Source organism: Canis lupus, chromosome 11 (genome assembly GCF_048164855.1).
Source record: "Canis lupus baileyi chromosome 11, mCanLup2.hap1, whole genome shotgun sequence".
In the NCBI taxonomy this organism is placed as follows: Eukaryota; Metazoa; Chordata; class Mammalia; order Carnivora; family Canidae; genus Canis; species Canis lupus.
In genome coordinates, this window is record NC_132848.1 from 70247637 (window position 1) to 70267854 (window position 20218).

The 20218-nt window shown below is 45.9% G+C and overlaps 1 protein-coding gene and 1 long non-coding RNA gene across 3 annotated transcripts in view; one reads left to right on the plus strand and one right to left on the minus strand.

The window, feature by feature from the left end:
* LOC140600414 (uncharacterized) lies at positions 1 to 19313 on the minus strand. Of its 2 annotated transcripts, XR_012003685.1 has the most exons (5): positions 19099 to 19313; positions 17902 to 18180; positions 17093 to 17224; positions 852 to 982; positions 1 to 199 (listed from the first exon to the last, which is right to left on the minus strand). It is a non-coding gene; the product is annotated as an uncharacterized lncRNA (long non-coding RNA). The 2 variants fall into 2 exon arrangements; XR_012003686.1 differs by lacking the exons at positions 1 to 199; positions 852 to 982 and adding an exon at positions 14954 to 16870 and having other exon boundaries at positions 19099 to 19304.
* Positions 3300 to 20218, plus strand: part of PLEK (pleckstrin) — a 25139-nt gene continuing 8220 nt past the window's right edge. The window contains exons 1-6 of the mRNA XM_072768649.1: positions 3300 to 3458; positions 12702 to 12857; positions 13098 to 13279; positions 14901 to 14992; positions 18076 to 18260; positions 19829 to 19933. Of these exons, the coding sequence (XP_072624750.1) occupies positions 3417 to 3458; positions 12702 to 12857; positions 13098 to 13279; positions 14901 to 14992; positions 18076 to 18260; positions 19829 to 19933 (762 nt within the window). The 5' untranslated portion in view covers positions 3300 to 3416. The remainder of the gene's footprint in view (positions 3459 to 12701; positions 12858 to 13097; positions 13280 to 14900; positions 14993 to 18075; positions 18261 to 19828; positions 19934 to 20218) is intronic.

Consider the following 20218-nt stretch of genomic DNA (forward strand, 5'->3'; position numbering starts at 1 on the left):
AATTTGCATTGCTATCAACGATCCACAATTTACAGAGTCGTGAGATAATTCAAGTACAAGGAAAAGCCCGACTTGCTCGGTGTCAGGTGGCCCGGAGCCGTGTGCGGAGAGTGACGCCTGCGTAGCTTTCCCCTGGAGACCCGCAGGTCGTCTTTTCTGCTTCTTCCAAAGTCTTAAATTTTCCTTACGCAGATACAACCTACCGTAGGAATGTTTCCAACGTGTGAGTCACACCCGGGAATTAAAAGGACAGGATGGGATTTTTAAAAAGTAAAGCCTCGACACACATACATGAACAAGATATTGGAAGAGGCTGTAATTATTTGATCTGGGGATGGGGCCCCACAGCGCCAAGGAGCAATTGCTCAGATGGGTAAGAGAAGGGTAGAGAGGGAGGTGGGTGAGGGGTGGGGGTGACTGGGTGACGGGCACTGAGGGGGGCACTTGATGGGATGAGCACTGGGTATTATTCTATATGTTGGCAAATTGAACACCAATAAAAAATAAATTTATTAAAAAAAAAGAGGGAGAGAGAGAAGGGAAGCCCTAAACACGCCGCTGATTCAGACAGTTCCTCTCCTGGCCACGAGGTGTTGCTAACCAGGCGCAATGACCCCAGGGGGCAGAAGCCCAAGCAGCAGCATCCGATCCATTTGTGGAACATTCTTTTTTTTTTTTTTAAACTTCTAGTTAATCTCTCTCTCTCTCTCTCTCTCTCTCTCTTTTTAGATTTAAATTCAATTTGCAAACAGAGAGTATAACATCCAGTGCTCATCCTGTCCGTGGTACGTTCAGCGGAGCAGCACATTGGGGTGCTCTGGGGGGCAAGACATTATGACCTCATCCAGCACCTGCCACAGGGTAACCATTAAACACGTATTTCTTGAGATGAATTATGCAGAATGCGGAGGATGCTTCTACGTTGTGGGCGGCCAGATAACACGACATTTCCTGGTGTAAGGAGTCTTCGAGGCCTCTCGTCCTATTGGGAAAACAGGAGAAAACATGATAAACTAGAAATCCCTTGCATGGAACAAAAGGAGATGGATTCAGCTGTGAGCTCAGACTTGGTAAATCCACGCACCGTTTCCATTGCCCACGGGGACGTACCCGGAGCAACAGTACTTGTTTGAATGCAGACATTGCAGACCACCCCTTTATGAGTTTCTGTTTCACCCGAGGGCCATCAAATGTGGACTCTTCCACTCTTACTACCCCTTCTCCCCAGTTTTTGAATAATCTTGGCACAATGACAAACCGATGGCAAGCCATCTAGAATTCTACACAATCTGTGTTGGTGACAAGTGAGAACAGAAGGGCAATGACTGCAGGGTAGTCACGGAGCTGGAAGGAGGAAGGAGAGCAAGTCAGGAAGGTCTTAGAAAACCCCAAGAGCCCATCATCCTGCTCCCAACTTTCCTGGTTCCTCAGATGCCTTGTGGGGACATCAGTCTGTATTGCCTGCCTACGGCCTTTCACACTTAGGTTAATAGCTCATCCTTGATTTTCCCTCGGGGATGAGCCCCTGCCCCTGGGGCACTGTCCTGATGGGCTGTCAGTTCGAGGCCTCCCCTGCGGGTGGCCAACAGGTAAGCGCTAAGCCAAGCAAGGCCCGTCAATGGCTCCTTCTCTGGGAACCTGTAGAGCCTCAAATCCACTGGAAGCCTTTGAGCTTGGTGTCTCAAAGAGACCATTCATTAGTTCTGATTTCCTGGAACCCCACAGTTGCCCTGGTTTCTGTTTTTCCAAAGACTCTAGTTTTCATTTTCTTTTCCCCCAAGTCTGTGAGCCACTCTATATCCCTCCAGTCAATCAGCTAGAGTTGGTTTCTGTTGACTGCAGCCCAAGAATGGTGGCTGGTGGGATGAAGAATGGTGACTAGTAAAAGAATCTAGCTCTGTGATTGCTTCCATGACCTCTGTTAAACTTAACGTTGAGAAAGATCTGCCCTAAGGTAATGGATGATCCCTGAAAATGGAGACTATGACGTCTACGGACACCTACTTTGTTCCGGACACTTTTAAAAAAACACTCACACGTGTTATCTTATTTCATCTTCAGAATCTTCAGAATGACTCGGTTGAATCGGTGTCACTGTCCCCATTTTGCAGATGAGAAAACCGAGGCATGGAGTGGTGAAAGAACCTGCCCATTGTCACACGGCCCAGGGAACCTTCTCAGTGTTTCTCCTGTAGAATGCCAGTTTTTCAGATTTGTAGCAATTTCCTGGGGCTGCTCTAAAAACGTACCACAAACAGGGCTTAAAAGAACAGAAATTTATTGCCTCACAGTTCTGAAGGCCAGGGGTCTAACATCAAGGTGTTGGTAGGACCACTCTCTCCGTGACTACTCTAGGGGGAGGATCCTTGCTTGCACCTTCCAGCGTCTGGTGTCCGTCAGCAGTCCTTGGCACAACCTGGCTCGGCGACGTATCACATCCCCTGCCATCCCACGGCCGTCTTCTCTCTGTATGTCTCACTTCTCACTCTTCTTCTAAGAAAACACTAGTCATAGTGGTCAAGGGTCCGTCAACTCCTGTATTGCTGCACCTTAACTAATTACATCCATTTCCAAATAAGGTCACATTCTACGGTGCTGGGGGTTAGGACTTCTTTTGAGGGGAACACAATTCAACCCATAACACGGATGGTAACAGAAATTGTTCGAAGAGGAATTCTGCGGCCGAGTATGTTTGGGAAACACAAGCTCGAACACCATCCCAGGAGGAGTCTTTGCTCTAGTACTTTGGGAGGAGCTTTAGTTTGTTCATCCGAAGGGGAGTCACAAAGCTGGGACTATAGGGATAAAACTTCTCAAAGATGTTTGCCCGTGGACTCCCTTTGACAGGTCCACTGTGGGCGACCGTTCTGTGTGCCGCCCAGTTCTCAGGTCAGATGTGGGGCAGCAGACTGGGTGAGGTCCCCCCCGGATCCACCTCTTAGCCAACTGGTGACCTTGAGACGATTGCTTTCTTCTCTGAGCCCGAGTTTCCTTATAGCTAAGAGAAAGACAGTAACATCACTTCCCCATGGGTTTCTTGTAAGAACTAAATGAAATGGGATTTTCTTGCTCATTTTCCTCTTCTTTCACTGTCTTTTTTTGTTTCCTCTTTAGGTGAATGGCTTTGTTTACAGCAGTAAAGATTTACCTGGGGTGACTATCCAACCCAACTGCACTCCCAATAAGTCTCCCAAGTTAGCAAAGAATGGGTAGTTTCTGCCTGCGGTTCCTTATTCTGGTCTTCCACCCCAGGGAGAGGAAGAGGATGTGATCATGCGATCGGGCCAGCAGATGGGAAGTTGTGAAAGGGAACTCGCTCTAGAAAAGCTGCCCACAACTGTCTCAGCTCTCAGAGGAGGCTGAGCTGCTCACGGGGCTCGGGGAGAGCGGACTCGCGGTCTGGTGGTCCACCTGCCATGGAGCCAAAACGGATCAGGGAGGGCTACCTGGTGAAGAGGGTAAGCAGAAGAGCCCCCCACCAGGGTCTCGCTGAAGATGGGGTTGGGGAGCAGTGGGGCGCACGCAGCCTGGGGCTCTCTACTCACTCACCTTAGGAATGTTCTCTACTGAACCCACTGGGCTGGCGCGGAGAGCAGCGCGGCAGGTGCAGCAAGGGAGGGGGGCCAGCACCGGATCCACGGATCCACAGCATCCTGGTTCCGACAGGTGGACAATCCAGCTCAGGCACGAGCGCAGCTTCATCTTGCAGGGATGAGAATTCTAGACTTCTAGGTGGGGGCCTCAGCAAAATCTACACCGTGATTTAGGAAACTCCTGTCAGGAGCTGCATGTGTACATTGTGCTTGAAGACTCGCACTCTTCTGCTCTAGACATTACTCAGAGAGATTATTTCTTTGTTACTTAAATTCCCATCCTCCTTTATTTATTTGTTTATTTATTTATTTATTTATTTATTTATTTATTTATTTATGGAGGAGAGGAAAGAGAAGGGGATTAAAGAGAAGCTGGTATAAAGACACAGCAATCGTAGCTGATCTCTTGGGCCGTCTCCTAAGAATGGGTGCATAAAAACCTTGCCTTTGTCTTAAGTTGGGCTCAAATCTCTTCATTCAGCATTCTGAGTCCATTTATCTGCTGTACTGCTAAGGTAGGAGGAAGTACTTCTACAGTTCAGGGGACAGGGACCCAAGATCACTCAAAAATGCTTTCGTCTCACTGGCTATGGCATGAAAAACTTGAATTTTCTTAGCACCGCTGGTTTTTCTCCTAACGCCGGGGACATGTCATGTCGTTGTGTGAATTCACACGCGGGGCTGGTTGGCATCCTGTGGGCAACACCTCCGTGAACAAGTGTTCTCACAATGACCCCAGTGGGCCCAGCGCGTCAGAAGTAGACCGAACTCACTACAGTCTTTCAGACGCTCGACTCTTCAACGGAGCGAGCACCTAATGTGCCTGTTTTAGGTCATTTGTGGGTTTAACATTTTAGCCCCAAACGCTCTACTTGTGAGCAGGTTAAGCCTGATTCTATTTTGACCTGACGCTGGAAGGGACATGACATCACCTGACCTCATTCTCCCATTTCCAGAAGAGGAAACAGACCAGGAAGCTGGGTGACTGCCCCCAGGTCACGTGGCTGTGACAGTTGACAAACCCACTTTCCGGCTCGGGTTTTGACTCATGGGGCTGAACTCTGCCCCCTCCACCACGATTTTCTTGAAGTCAGTGTAACGTGGGTTAAGGTTTGTAATGTATCTGTGGAAGTGAGAATCGTAAGTGGTGCCGGAGAAGAGAGGAGCCTGGGATGGTGTGCTCTTTAGCTCACATGGCATCTCTAGCTATTGTGAAAACTCCTTTGGAAAAGACACACATATACACGCGCAGAAGTGTGCATGGTTTTTTTTTGTTTTTTGTTTTTGTTTTTTGTTTTTTTTTTGCAGTAGGCGCCGACCATTCCCTGTGACTGTTGAGTAATAATCAAAGTTGTGTTTCTTCCCTGGTTGCTTGACCTACTATTTGGAGAAGAGCAAGTGAATGGAAACATATTGTGGTGAAAATTGCTGCTATTTAAGTTTGTATGTTCACATTTTAAACTCCATAAATTAAAAAAAAAAACAAAAAACAAAAAAAACCTCCATAAATTACAAAAAAATATAGAAGACTAAATCTCTACTAAGTGAGGCCGCCCCACTAGAAGGTGGGGGTGAAAGAGTTCGGTTTGCCAGGCTTACAGATTTATTTACATTAATAGTTTTTGATCAGCGAGAGTACTTCTCTCAGATTATGGCCTATTAAAGCCAATTTAGAAAATGTACCCAGGTAAAAGCATTAGTGGAATTTCATATTGACTTTTTTCACACGTTCCATCTGCCTCATTTTCCTATCTATAATTTACATCTTCCGTAGTTTTTGCTTTTTTCTCTGGGACCTTTTAGAACAGTCTTTGTTGTATTGTGCTAAGATTCTCTAATTATCATTTTGAAGGCATGCTTGTCTCAGAAGTATTCCCTTCCTTGGCTATAGGACTGCACCTGGAGCCAGAATTTCCCAGGAATGTTTTTGGACGTTCAGTTTCCTTCGGTTACCTCATACATACAGATTAAAAACTATAGATGTCAGGAACCTAGTGCATAGTAGGTGCTACGTATGTGACCATGATTATTTATATTCGTCTTGATATGCGCTTCAGTAGATGAAGGTCCTTTTCTAGTTGCTAAGAGGGACATGCACTGGTTCTGGGTTGGTTGCCAAGGTAATAGTGAAGAAAAGACCATAGAAATATTGCTCTGGCAAGGCGGTTGGATGCCTTCCCTGTGGTTTTTGATGTTAGAGCATGACAAGCAATAGTATATGAATCTCCCTTCATTTATTTTTTTCTCTTATTCAGCTTAAGGTACCTGGGTAGTAATAAGGGACATCCCTTTCCCTAGGTCTTGGTTTGTGAAATAACTTTATTGGAGATAAGATGTTTTGAGTGGCAAAATACAATATTAGAAAAGCTGGTGCAAGGATGTCGTTAAGTCAGAAATCTTGGGATCGACAGTCAATGGACTGACTATGAGATGTTCCTTTTTTTTTTCTTCTGTGCAGGGTGACCGCTCACATTTTACAATTCCAGTTTCCTCCTTTGCCCCCTGCCTTAGGTCTTTAAATAAAATGAGAGTTCGAGAAGGAGGAAAAATACATGATTTTATCCCCTTGCAATTTTGTCACTCTTAGTAAGACCTAGACCTCCTTGCCTCAGGATCTTGTCACTTTTGACTTTAAGGGGGAAAAAAAAGAGCACCTAGAGCTGACCAGACAGCAGCGGCTTAGCCACTGTGCGAACATGACCTCGTTCAATCCTAATCACCCTCTGTGATGGTATCCTTATTTCCATTTGCAGGCCTACCCAAGCCAGCGAAAGGGAGATTAGATGAATTTACCAGAACTCAAGTGAGGCCTGGACAAATTGTACCGTGGGCCAGATTGGGTTTAGTGACCTCAACCTCCCTTTCTCTCGGCTTGGGGATTAATTCCAACCAATAAACCTAGACGTCTTTTGGACGTCCTTGAGAGCACACTGCTGATCTGGATGTATTTGTAATCGTTCGTAGCTTAAAAAAAAAAAAAAAAAAACGGACAGAGGAGCAGTTTCCATGCAATGAATAAGCTGGACTCTACCGACTCATGTCCCAAACCAACCTATTCCTAGAGGTCAAGGGAGCAAAGTGATGTTGGCAGATCGACAACCAAGCAGCAGGCGCTGCGTTCAGCAGGGCGGATCCCAAGAGCAGCTTCGGGATTGGGGGGCTGTGCGAGGCTGGGCCAAGGCGCAGGAGTCGGGGCGGCGGGAAGGAGAAGGGTGGGAGGTGCTGGAGCAGGAAAGCAAAGGGCCGCAGAAGGCTGCGGAGGGAGGAAGAGAGCCTCGGGTGCAGGGCATCCCGAGAGCCAGGAGGCCCAGCCTAGGAACCCTTTGTCCAGCTACCTTTCCTTCCGGACACACCACCATCAGGGGTCCCCAGCAATTTGCATTTGTCGATTCATCACCCTCATAACAGCTACCAGCTGGTCCTTACCCTGCAGCAAAGAGAGATGGGAGCATTGCTCGCACCAGAGCATTTAATGTTCATAGCAACTCAACCCAGAGTGGGCCCAACTATTATCCTTACTTTTCAGAAGAGGAAACTGAGGTACAAGGGAGGCAAAAGGCTTGGCCCAACAGCACCCGGCTGTTAAGTGGCGAAGCTGCTCTGTAACTCAGCAGTGGCCTTGGGGTCGTGGAGGGCCAGGCCTACCTGGTGCTAGTGGTACCCGGGGCTCGTTTGGCAGTGATTTTCTTCTCCGGAGTGCTGTTGCCATGGTGGATGGTGCCCGGGACAAGCCTGGGTCCGAATGACTTCACCCCGCTGTCTACACACCGTGGGATCGTATCTGTCTACATGGTCACTGTTCTTTGAGCCCCTCCTGCCAGTTAGCCACTGTGCTAAGCCCATCAAGTACAGTATCTCAGTTAACCTTCGCAGCAATGGCAAGTAGGTGCCGTATTACTTTCATTTACAGGGGAGGAGACAAATGTTTCGAAAAATTAAATGACTTGACTAAGGCCACACGGCCTGGAGGAGGCGAAGTTGAAATTCGAATGTAAAGCCCTGGTGACTCCGGAAATCACTCTGTTGAGCATTTGGTTGGTGCCATTTCTCTATTGCTCACCTCCTCTGTTTTTATTGAGAAATTGTCCAACTTGTTTACTCATGTAGAAAATATCCTACTGAATAGATTAGTGTCCTTGCCTTCGAAGAACTTACGTAGGTGCCAAAATGACCATTTATCCGGGATGTCACGCGAGCGATTTCATGGATCGGTTCGGAAAACTGGGTGATACAATCTATGATGTAGCAGCAATAAGGGCTTAATTCAATGCACCATCTACTGAAACTGACACGTCCCCCGAGTCGGGGAGGTTAGGTGAGGCCTCCTCACAGTTCCACCGAAGTCAGTTACCGAGTTTTCCCCGTAATGTAATTTCCTTTCAATTCCAGCTAAGCGTCAACATCAATGTACGAAAGGAGAAGTCAGGGAAAGGGGAAGGAAGTGAAAGGGGGTGTCTGCACTCCGTGGGAGGCGTCTGGGAGGGGCTCGACACCACATTCAAATTCCCCTGCCCCGTAGCAGGGAGTCGTGGCTTCTTTCAGTGAAGCTACACAAGCAGGCGTGCCTCAGTCGGTGCAGTGGTCACTCTGACCTGGAGCTGTCCATCAAGGTCCCCCCCACCTCAGGGTGGGAACAGTGTAAGCAGAGCCTGCCTCGGGCACTGGGGCAGCCCCGCGGTGGAGCATCCGCCTTCAGCTCAGCCGTGACCCTGGGGTCCTGGGATCGAGCCCCGCATCGGGCTCCGTGCAGGGAGCCTGCTTCTCCCTCTCTCTGTGTCTCTGCCTCTTTCTCCCTGTCTCTCATGAATAAATAAATAAAATCTTAAAAAAAAAAAAAACAAAGAATCTGGGGATTGAAAGGAATACTGAGTATTTAAGAATTTCGTTGAACTGTGGCTTACACTTCTTTAACTAATTCACTAACAAGCACGCTGGAATACCTCTTGCGATGGGGAACTCACTAATTTAAATTTCTCCCTTAAGTTATGCAGCAAACTTTTTATTTTTTTCAGAGACCTCCACCTGTTGAGCTTCCAAGCAGTCTATATTAATGTTTCACACCTTTGAAGACAGTCCTCATCTGCTCTGCTTGGCCCTGCTTATCTGCAGCTTTGAGGTTTCCTGAACATGAGGTCATTTTCCAGGTGCACTTAGAGGCACAGAATTACAGGGAATAGGGAGTATTCATTGGATGCTTACTGTGTTCTTTTAGCTGTTGCCCTAAGCAAGTTCCATGGAGTAGTTCACGTCACCTCCCAATAACGCTAAGAAATAGGTCGTAGCATTATTCCCATTAGCCAGATGTGGAAAATGAGGTTTAAAAACTTGTTCAAGGTCACATTGCTAGACTGTAGCAGAGCTGGGATTTGATCCTGGGCTATTCAGATCCAGATCCATGGTCACCTATTGGAAGTCCTCCATCTAAAGTTACAATATCACTTTCATCACTTCGGATTCTATGCCTCTATTTATATAGTCCTACAATGATTGAGTTTTTTTGACAGCCCACATCAAACTGCTGACTCACAGAGCTCCTTTTTTTCAAACGCTATTTCCCCAAACTCATCACTAGTACATTTTTATATATCTTTCTAAAAATCGCATTAAATAAAAAGATCGGATCTTATTTCATTTTAATTTGCATTTCTTCGAGCGCTGTTGAAGCAGTGCATTTTTTATGTTTATTCAATCCAGGCTTTTCTTCTGAGAATTGCCTGTGTATGTCATTTGCCCATTTAAGAAGTTAGGAGTGTTTGTATATTTCTTATTGATTTTAAAGAGTTCAAAAAAATATTGAAAATATTAACCTTTAGTTATATGAGAATAGGTTATAAAATCCACATGTTTATACGTGTTTTCCAGTTGTTGCAGGATTTTTTTTTTTAATGTGTAGAGGTGTAATTTTTTATATGGCCAAATATCTTGTCCTTTAAGATTTCTCCCTTTGGTGTCAGGCGTTCTCAGACTCTTGTGCACTAAACTATAGCAGTCCCGTGATGATGAGCAGTTGTTTGACCCGAGATACTAAATCTGACTCAGCATCTAACACCTGCCTGTCGTGACTTGAAATTGTTTAGATTTTGGCCTATAATGGGAAAAAACACAAAAATGCTCTCTATATGTATGAAATCATAAAACATATCTATTATGTTTCTATAAAATGATATAATATGATTTAGATATATCTTATGATTATTTATATGATTGCTCTTACTCAATTATAAATAAGTCCCTATGTTTATGATTATGTAATGTACATTATATATTATACATTTATGATATATTCACATATATATGTATATATATATTTGAGCTTGTATATATGGCTAGCTAAGTGGTCTAAAAATTTTGATTTAGAATCCAGAATTACTTAGTTATGTAAGAACAGAAATGATGATGGCATCTGAGGGAAAATGGAAAGAGCATAAAATCGAGAACCAGGAGCCTGGATTCTAGTCGCAGTCCACATCAACTGGGCAGGTGGTCTAGGCCCAGTCACTTAAATGGGCCTCAACATTCTCACCTGTAGGATGAGAGTGTCGGCAGGTGATCCTAAATGCCTTTCTGGCTTGGATGCTCCTTTTTTTTTTTTTTTAATTGGAGTTCAATTTGCCAACATATAGCATATCCTCGGATGCTCCTTGATCACACTTCCACGTGTGCTATTTGATGAGCATCAAGAGGCTTGGGGACAGAAGGGGTGAATAAAGAGGTGGCTGAGAGAGGTGCTGACAGCTAACTCCAGTGAGAAGCTGCAGTAATAGCCACAAGGAGAGAGCACATACCAAGTGCATCACCCCAACCTAATTAACCACAGCCAAGCCTGGAAGAAAGTTTCCACTTTATAAATGGTCAGATTTCTTTTGTTTTATAGAACTTCGGCCTCCTGGCTGTGCGTAATGAGCCCGAATCCCAGGGGACACATTCTCCTCTGAGTGAGTTGACAGGGTCCCTTAGGCTGCACTTGAATTAGGAAACTCAAATGAACTCATGTCGAACAGTTGGCTCCGGAGTAGCTGTATTTTAATTGTCCACAGAAGGAATGCAGTGTTGGCTGACCTCTCCCAGTGTACCCCAGTTCCAAGGTCAAAAGCCCTGAGGGACTACAGCCGTTATTAACCTTTGGTAGGCCTGAGGTAGGATATAGGATTTTGAACTTGAAAGGCATTTGCAGTCATCTAGCCCAACTTCTTACTCCTACCTCTGTGAATGTATCTTTGAATATTTTCGTTTTTTTCTTTTTTAAAAATTAAATAGACCTCCCATATTTCCCTAAAAGTATATCCTGAATTTTATTTTATTTTATTTTTTTATATATCCTGAATTTTAATGTATAATAGTGTCATGCGTTGTTCATTTATTTATCAATTTTTTTTCAATTATTATGAAAATTTTCAACCCACAGAGAAGTAGGAAAAATAGTAGATTACCTAGATTTATCAACTGTTAACAAAAGGATGCATTTGCTTTCTCTCTCCCTACCTCTGTATAAACTCACACACACACACACACATTTTTACACTGACATCCTTGAGGAAAGGTTGCAGGCATCATGCCACCTCACACCTGAATACTTCAACATGTATCTTCTAAGAATTAGGGCATTCTCCACAGCTTTCCAAATTGGATGGACAATTTTGCACTCCTGCCAGCCATGTATAGGAGTTCCGGTTACCATCCTTGCCAAATCTTGCTCTTCTTAATCTTTTTAATTTTAGATACTCTTGTGGGCGTGTACAGGTATCTCATTTGGTTTTAATCTACATTCCCCCGGTGAAAAGTGATTTTGAACACCTTTTCAAAGGCTTTTCGGATATTCTCTTTAATACAGTATCTCTTTCAGTTTTTTCCCGTTTAAAAAAAAAACAGATTGTATTTTATTTTTACTAATTTGCAGGGGCTCTTTATATTCTGAATATGAATTTCTTTCAGATAGATGTAAGACAGAAAGGCATTTGACTGACATTATTTCATGTGTCTTGACATTGCCTATTTTTTAAAAAGAGAAATAATCCAGTGTTAGTATGGAGAGCTATCCTGCCTGTGCAGAAAAGAGATACTGTGCTCTAATTTAAGATTATTTTTAAATTAGACTAAAACTAAGGAAACACTTGGACAAGCAAAACGATAGTCCCACCAGTATTTATCTTTGTTACATAAATAGTCTTCCTTTTGGGCAACTGGATCTTTTTTTTACAAATACTCTTTGTATTTTAAGATAAGCAGCAGGATCTGCTGGAAACTGGATGATAATTCTACTTTGTGGTAGTCATGACAAGGCGACACCACGGGTTCAAAGATGAGAAGCGAAAAAAAAAAAAGATGAGAAGCAAAGAACCACTTCCTTTTCCAAAGTTCTCCCATAATATAGATAAGAAAGAGACTTTCTTGATGTAGTCAGAATGGCTAATTTATTGCTACGAGTGCGGTTGGCATTAACCCCAACTGAAAACATTTTAAATAAGGATTTTCCTAAGGCCACATTGACATGGATAGTCTCACTCTGTCCTCCTAGAGCATTTTGCAAGTGATTTTCATATAACTTATTCATGCTCATACGCAAGGTGGCTCTTTGAGTTTCTTCTTGATGTTCACATCCAGAGAAAATCTGATCAGACCAAAGGATGGAAGTAACTGCAGCTAGCGTGTCACCACTTATGGCTTCCAAGCTGATGGCTTCCATCAGCTACTATTCAGTCTCAATTGACGCTCGAGATAGAATCTATTTGCCATCCCTAAGTGGAATGGACACAGGGGCAGGGTTGGGAGCAGAAAATGAGCCACAGAAAGCCAGACTGAAGCACACAAGGAGAATAGAGAGCCATACCATAATCCCTTGGTAATGGCCCCTGGGAAGCTGAAGGCCAGCTTGTGCATGTAAATACATTTTCTCTTAAAAAGCTTTTTTTTTTTTTTTTTTTTTTTTTTAATTTCCATCTGAATGGCAGTCCCCTTCTTCCCTGAAGCTGCTTTCTTACCAGCCTGGTCATACGAATGTGCATCATTTGCGTCCACTCTGGCCAAAGCGAGGCTATTTGCCAAGTTATGCCCCATTATTGAACAGTTTTGGAAAACATCATTGCGTAGCTCTTTTTGTTGTCGTTACAGGGAAGTGTGTTCAACACCTGGAAACCCATGTGGGTTGTACTGTTAGAAGATGGAATTGAGTTCTACAAGAAGAAAAGTGACAACAGCCCCAAAGGAATGATTCCCCTGAAAGGAAGCACACTGACTAGCCCTTGTCAAGACTTTGGCAAAAGGATGGTGAGTCAACATCGTTAGCCACAGTGGACACCTTGCCATGCACTGACCTTTAAGCCTGCGCATAGCCTGCAATGGGAATGGTGCTCCCTGGGTCTGTCCCTCTCACCACCACTCACTTTCCACCCTGGGCATTTGGGTTTCTGTTGGCCAAGCACTTCACTTCCAGAATGGGGTTGCTTCATAAGGGACCTCAGCTCTTCGAAAGGAATCATTTCTAATGGGATGTGCTTTGATTTTTAGTTTGTGTTTAAGATCACTACGACCAAACAGCAGGACCACTTCTTCCAAGCAGCCTTCCTGGAGGAGAGAGATTCCTGGGTTCGGGACACCAAGAAGGCCATTAAATGCATTGAAGGAGGTCAAAAGTTCGCAAGGAAATCCACCAGGAGGTCCATTCGACTGCCAGAAACCGTTGACTTAGGGTGATTTTCTGTGTTTGCTTTACTCCCCCCTTCCTCATCCCCCCGCCCCTGGCTCCCCATTATGGAAAGCTCACAACAGATCCTGCTACAAGGCTTGCTTCGGTCACCTTGGAAGGCTGTATCCACTCTTCCAAGTTGATACTGGCGCTTGGTATACTGAGGTGTTTCCATGAGTCTGAAGGAGAGTGATCATAGCCTCTCCAAGCTCTAGCAGATGAGGAGAAGAGGCTAATAGAGTATAAATTCCCTCGTTTTGGGTAATCTTGGCAGAGAGAGAGAGACAGAGAAAGAGAGAGAACGCATAAGTGCATTTATGAAGTAGCCATAATAACGTAGCCTTGAAAGTAAGGTTCAGGATCTCTAGATAGGTGGGGGCTATGTGTCCAAGCAGGTATTGTTTCAAGTTCAGGGTCATGCACTTATACAGCCAACAAGAGCCAGTCAGGGTGAATATCCCTTCTGGGCAGAAGCTATTGGTGCCCTAACTTGGTTTCATGGTCTCTTATGTTTGCTGGTTTGGATTAGCAGGTGATAGTTGCTGCCTGAAGGTTTTCAGAGGCTCACGGGTAAATTTGGCATCGACCAGTGGTTGGGGTCAGGGTTTTTTTCCTTCCTGCATGCTCCACATCTGCTACCACACGAGCCTCTTGCCCTTAGAATCTCTTCGCTTCTTGTTAGTTTTGCTTTTATGTTGAACATACCCTGAAGCAGGAGCCCTGGTAGGAAGAATTCCATGTTGGTTGCTTAACACATCCAACGAGGATTCTGTTTACAAAATGGGGAGAATTTCTGGGAGAGGAGAGAAGAAACCCCTTCTGCAAGCCCAACACAGGTCTTAGCACATCACAGGGATTTAATAAAGTCTGTGCTTTGAGCTTGGTGAGAATAAGCACCTTCCCTCACCAAGAAAACTTTTTGGTGATGACCCAAGAGGCAGTGCCCGGTGCAGCTAGGGTTGCTGGGTGCGGCTGTCCAGTGACCGTGTCTGTGGCTGCAGCTGTCAGTGCTAAATGGGAATAATCCTTGTGTTCTGTGCAGCCACAGGATACATGAAAGTAGCCTTCTATTTTGCTGTCTGCAATTTCTCTGGCAAGGCCATCTTTTGTTTATTATTTCAAGTAAAAAAAATGAGAACTTGCCATCCCTCATAATTTTTAGAGTAAAAGATAAGCTTAGTCAGAACATTCCTTTCCTTGGAGGCAATTATCAACAACAGATGGTCTCTTGAAGGACTCTTAAGGAACTGACACATGAGGACTGAGGGCAATTAAAGATCTAGAATGTGTATGGACAATTGGCCCTGAGAACCTCTCATCTTAGCACCTCGCAGGGGCAACTCTCTACTCAGGTACTAGGAGTTCAATTACCAAAGAGCTTAAAGAATGTAAGATATTAAGTACTTTCCTGGTATATTTTGCTCAATGCTATATAAGCCACAGAGTCACCCAAATATGAACCCGACCCTTTGCTTCTGTTCCAATGGAGATACTAGGCTCAGGGGCCACCTGAGAATGGGGGAAGCTTGTGGTCATGGCCAGTCTCTCCAAGGTGGTGACTCCCAGAGAGGATTCGCCATTCTGGAAGGTTCCCCACTCACCTGTCTGTTTCCATCTCTGCACAGTGCCTTGTATCTGTCCATGAAAGATATCGAGAAAGGAATAAAAGAACTCAATCTAGAGAAGGACAAGAAGATATTTAATCACTGCTTCACAGGTAAAAGGCCTTTCAAGTCTGAAATGGGGCACCTGGGGAAGGCAATATAGAGTTCTCGCTCAGCCTCACATGTGGGAGGGGGCGTGAAGCGTGGTGGGCAAATGGGGTCATAGAACACAGATTGGTGAACATAAGAAATTGAACTTCGCCAGGATGGAAACAGAAAGAAAGGTGGAAAAGAACTCTGTTGGTCAAGCTAAAGGTTCAGAAGTTCTAGCTAATCAATCAAAGGGTCTCTCCCCGACCTCCACTCCCTAAATAAATGGCATGATGTTGAAATAGACACAGCGTTGAAACGAACTAGGGGTGGTGGAAGGGGAGGAGGGCGGGAGGTGGGGGTGAATGGGTGACGGGCACTGAGGGGGGCACTTGACGGGATGAGCACTGGGTGTTATTCTGTATGTTGGCTAATTGAACACCAATAAAAAATAAATTATTATATAAAAAATAAAAACTGATGAGAATAAGAAAAAAAAGATGATAAACAGGAATCAAGGTATACAATGAAAGATTTAAGTGAAAATGTGAGAGATGCTTGAGGCTGTGCAGGGTCAGGCAAGTAGTGTCTTGAGTTTAGGTAGATGGCACAGAGGTTCAAAACATGTTCTTTGGAGCCAGATTGCCTTAGTTCAAATCCTGGCTCTGCCACTTACTTGCTGTAAAGCCTTAGATCAATGACTTAGCCTCCCTGTGCTTCACTTTTGTAGTCCATAAAAAGGGGATAATCCTAGGGCATCTACTTCATAGGCTTGCTGCAATGCGTTTGGGATGGCGCCTGGTACACACTAGATACTATATGGTGCGAGCTCTCAGGGTGGTTAATATTAAGAAGTCATATGTCTGCATGGACAATTCTGAGTTCAGAAAAGAAAGAACCTGAGAAAGAACTCAGGATGAATATAAATCGGTGCCTAACTTTTACCCAAAGAGTTGGTGGCATTTCATTAAGTATGGTGAGGACAAAGGTATGGGGCAGAGATATCCAGAACATGCATTTGGGAAAAGAAAATGACCAGCTTGGTGAGGCTCATAGTCCGTCAGGGGGCCAAATGGGACATGCACTTTGCAGCTAGACTGTTAGACGCTGGGCATGCCTTACAGTAACAGAAGAGATCAAGAGAGGAAAACTCTAAGAAGACACAACAGATGTAGAATCTGAGGGGTTAAGCAGTCAATAGATGGTTCATGAAAATGGTCCAGGTCAAAGTCAGAAAGGTAGAGTGTGATGTGCAGTGGGAGGGCAGTATCCAACGGGAATCAGCCTCGGAGAGTAAGGTTGTGGCCTAATAGCATCAGACAGTCAGGGCTGACATTTAGGACGGAGATTCCAAGCTGTGGGAGTGATAAGGGAAAGCAGGGCCCTGACTCCAGCAGGAGTGACGTCACTAAGGCAGATCCTCTCGCAAAGGAAGGGGACAAGGAGGAGGTTCCAAAATAGATGCGGGCACCAGGTCTAGGCCATACTCATTCCCTGTGCAGCGTGTTACTGACTCCCAGAGTACAGGGCTGGAACTTCTCAAGTCCTGTCCACTGAGGCTCAGGGTGGGTCCTAGAATCCAGGTGGGGTCAAGGTGTCATGTGGGAGCCTCGTGGTCTCGGTGGGGAAACGAGACTAAGGCAGAGACAGGGACTCTTGTACCGCTGACAAGTGACAGAGGACCTTGAGCGTCGGATGACGGGGAGCCTGAACTGGTCTTTCCAAGCTTCAGCACACCTGACCGAGCACACCTGGGCTCTAGGGCTAGAACACTTGGGCGACAGGCCATCTCTGTGTAGCTCAGGCCTAACGTCACTTAAACTCACTGGGCCCTAATTTTCTCATTCTCCAATGAGGTCTGTCATTACCGCCCCGACTCTTCTAGAGGCTCACTCTGAGGCCTAGGAGCAGAAATGCAGTGTTAATGAGTTTATCCTTCTACGAGAAAAGTGGGTAGAAAGCCTTTCATATACGAAATTCCCAGAAGGCTCACGAACCAACTCCTGTTTCAAAAGTTAGCAATATCCTACCACTCTTGCTTTGATGACGCGGAACTTGTTGCCTGTTAGGTTGGCTCGCTGGGTGGCTCCCTTCGTACAGAACATGCCATTTTTAATACAAACCTTTATTGTAGCCTGCTGAGAACACAACTGACGGGTCAGTTCCCTCTTCTGGGTAGTTTCCTTGTCTCCTCTTGGCAATCCTCTCTTGAGGCAGCCGTTGGATTAGATGACTTCTCAGGGTCACTGCTAGGCCTGCAAATGATGTGATCAAGATTTGCAATGAGTCTTCATGCCGTCAAAGCTCCCCGACTCACCTCGTGCCTTCCTCTCTCTCTCCCTCTCTCTCTCTGTCGTTTAGCCTTCTTCTTACAAGCTCTGACCTCCACCCCCCAAAGGGGCTGCTTCACGCCTGTGTGCCTCGGTTCCCATGCGCTGCTCCCTCGGCCTGTGCAGGTTCCCCTCAGCTCTCGTTGCGTGTACCTGGCAAACATATACTCATATTTTAAGCTTGAGCGCTGTGCTACTTCCTCCCTGAATCTTTTCCCACCAGTGCCCACCAGCGCCCCCCACCCTATCACCCCTTTCACCCCACCTTCCTGCAGATTTGACCCTGTAGCTCTAGGGCACCACACCGATCTGCAGCAGAACGCTTGTCCCAATCCTTAAGTACAGCCCATCTCTTCCTTTTAGATTCCCCGAGGGAGCATCCCCAGTAGCCATCTCAGCACTTAGCACCTAGTGGATGCTCAATAAGTGTCTGCTCATTTATTTATTTTTTATTATTTTTTAAATCATTTATTTATTTTTTATTTTTTTAGTGTCTGCTCATTAACAGAGTCAATGAGTGAGTCAGTAAAACCTGTTTCTTTGATGCATGTGTTGCTCCTTAAGGAGCATGTAGATGCTCGTAAAAGCTCTTTACAAGATACCTTTTGTTTCCAAGAGTCTATCCCACTGATTTCACTTTTCCTTCTTGGAATCACGGGGAAGACGAGACAAGTCAGACACGTGGATACTCTGGAACTCTTGAGGGGTAACTGTCGGTGGCTTGTTCTCTGGTACTTCGGTAGCACATTAACCTTCCTTCTGCTGGTCCCATCCAGGAAACTGTGTCATCGACTGGCTGGTGTCCAATAAGTCTGTTCGGAATCGCCAGGAAGGCCTCATGATTGCGTCCTCGCTGCTCGGTGAAGGGTACCTGCAGCCCGCTGGGGAATTGTCCAAGAATGCAGCGGATGGGATGGCTGAACACCCTTTCCTGGACAACCCTGATGCCTTCTACTACTTTGTAAGTGAGAAATGCTACCCGCTTACTCTTCCTGTCTTGGGGGCTGCCCCACGCACATTGTGGGTTGATTTGAATTCACACCCACATGTGCAAAAGAAAGGACCCAGCCCCGACTTGGCCTCCTCTGCAATGCCTGCTGTATCCAGTGACTCACTTTGAAGAAAAATGTTGTCTCGTTGCACATTGTTTTTAAGTGAACGTTTAAAACTTTATTCTTATTCCAAGCAATAATTCATTTAAAGAAAAACAACCCTATTAGGCCCTAGTACATTCCAGGCACGCTCCTAGACAAAGGAGACAACAGCAGTGAAAAAAAGAATAATTGGGCAAAAATTATGGCCCTGAGGGAGCTTCCTTTCTAGAGGGAGATTTGTAAATTCACGATGTGCCAGTTGTATTTTGACGACTCTTGACACAAAATGTGTTTCTCCACGTCCCCTCGCCCAATCATCTCCCCCCCCCCCGCCCCCATTCGTCTTATCTTCCGTATATGCGTACCACGGATTGGGAAAGGATACGTTGCACAATACGGACCTAATCTTGGGCCATATAAGAAAGCCAGCCACTGCGGATTTCTAGGGGGATTTTGGCAGTTTTGTTTCAACTCGGGGTCAGAGCGCAAAAGTTAGGAAACTACTTAAGAGAACCACTTTCTTACAAAAATGAAGTGAATATCCCCAAGCGAGTTTCATTTCACTTGGGGCAAGTTCCACTGCCAGTTTTTGTTTTGTTTTGTTTTGTTTTCCAGACCTTTGATCTGGTTGTTTATAGCCATTTAAATGTGGGATTCTAAAAATACCCACCCGAGCAACGCTTCTTCCTCTGCATGATTCATTACCTGCGTATAGCTGAGCAGGTCCCAGTTCCCTCTTGACCTCAGAACAGGAGGCTGGATGGACACGTCATGCTCTTGGTCTCCTCAAAGTCGAAGGGGCTAAACAGTAAAGATCATAATGGAGATTGTGTCACGCAGTGTCTTGTAAATTAGCCAACTCCGCTTCTAAGGACTTGGCCATGAGGCGCCCAGAGGAGGAAGGCTTTGAACAAGGAAGAACTGTGCCGAGCTGGACTTGGAACATAGCTTGGGGAGCCTGAGAAAAGGAAAGGCTAGGTATTGCCAAGGTCACACTTGGGTGGAGATGAGGAAGCATCTAGAAGCGAGGACAAGCAGCCAGAGACAAGACACGGGGGAGGGGAAATGAGCAGGCCAAGAACAACCTTTATTTTTTTTATTTTTTTATTTTTTAAAGATTTTATTTATGTACTCGAGAGAGAGAGAGAGAGAGAGAGAGAGAGAGGCAGAGGCAGAGGGAGAAGCAGGCCCCATGCGGGGAGCCCGACGTGGGACTCGAGCCTGGGACCCCAGGGTCATGACCTGCTCCGAAGGCAGATGCTCAACCGCTGAGCGCCCGGGTGTCCCGCCAAGGACAACCTTTAAAGTTTAGGTTGGGGTAGGAAGGAGCAAAGGAGCCTACTGCAGTCGCTGGAGGGGGCAGGCAGAGAGGAGACCTGGCAAGTAGCCACCTGCCGAGGCTGGTGACCACACTGAGCGCTTGGTGTCCCAACAGCCGGACAGCGGGTTCTTCTGTGAGGAGAATTCCAGCGATGACGACGTGATTCTGAAGGAAGAGTTCCGAGGGGTCATCATCAAGCAGGGCTGTCTGCTGAAGCAGGTGCGTGCTTCCCCGCCCCGTCTTCTCGCCCTCACCAGGCCTCCCAACTCCTCCGTTCCCATTCATTGGTTTTGTTCGGCCAAGTCCCCGGCCCCTAGACGGAGCGGGTGGAGCGGGAGCCAGCGCGGCCTAGGCGGGAGGCGGGGAGCAGGCCGGGCCCAGGCGCGCCTCCCAACGGGGCAGCTCTTCGGTAGCCACTTCGCGGGGCAAAGAGAGGTTTCCAGAAAGTGGTGCCCTTCTCACCACCGGAGAAGGAACCGATGGGCCAAGTGCTTGTCCTCGCCT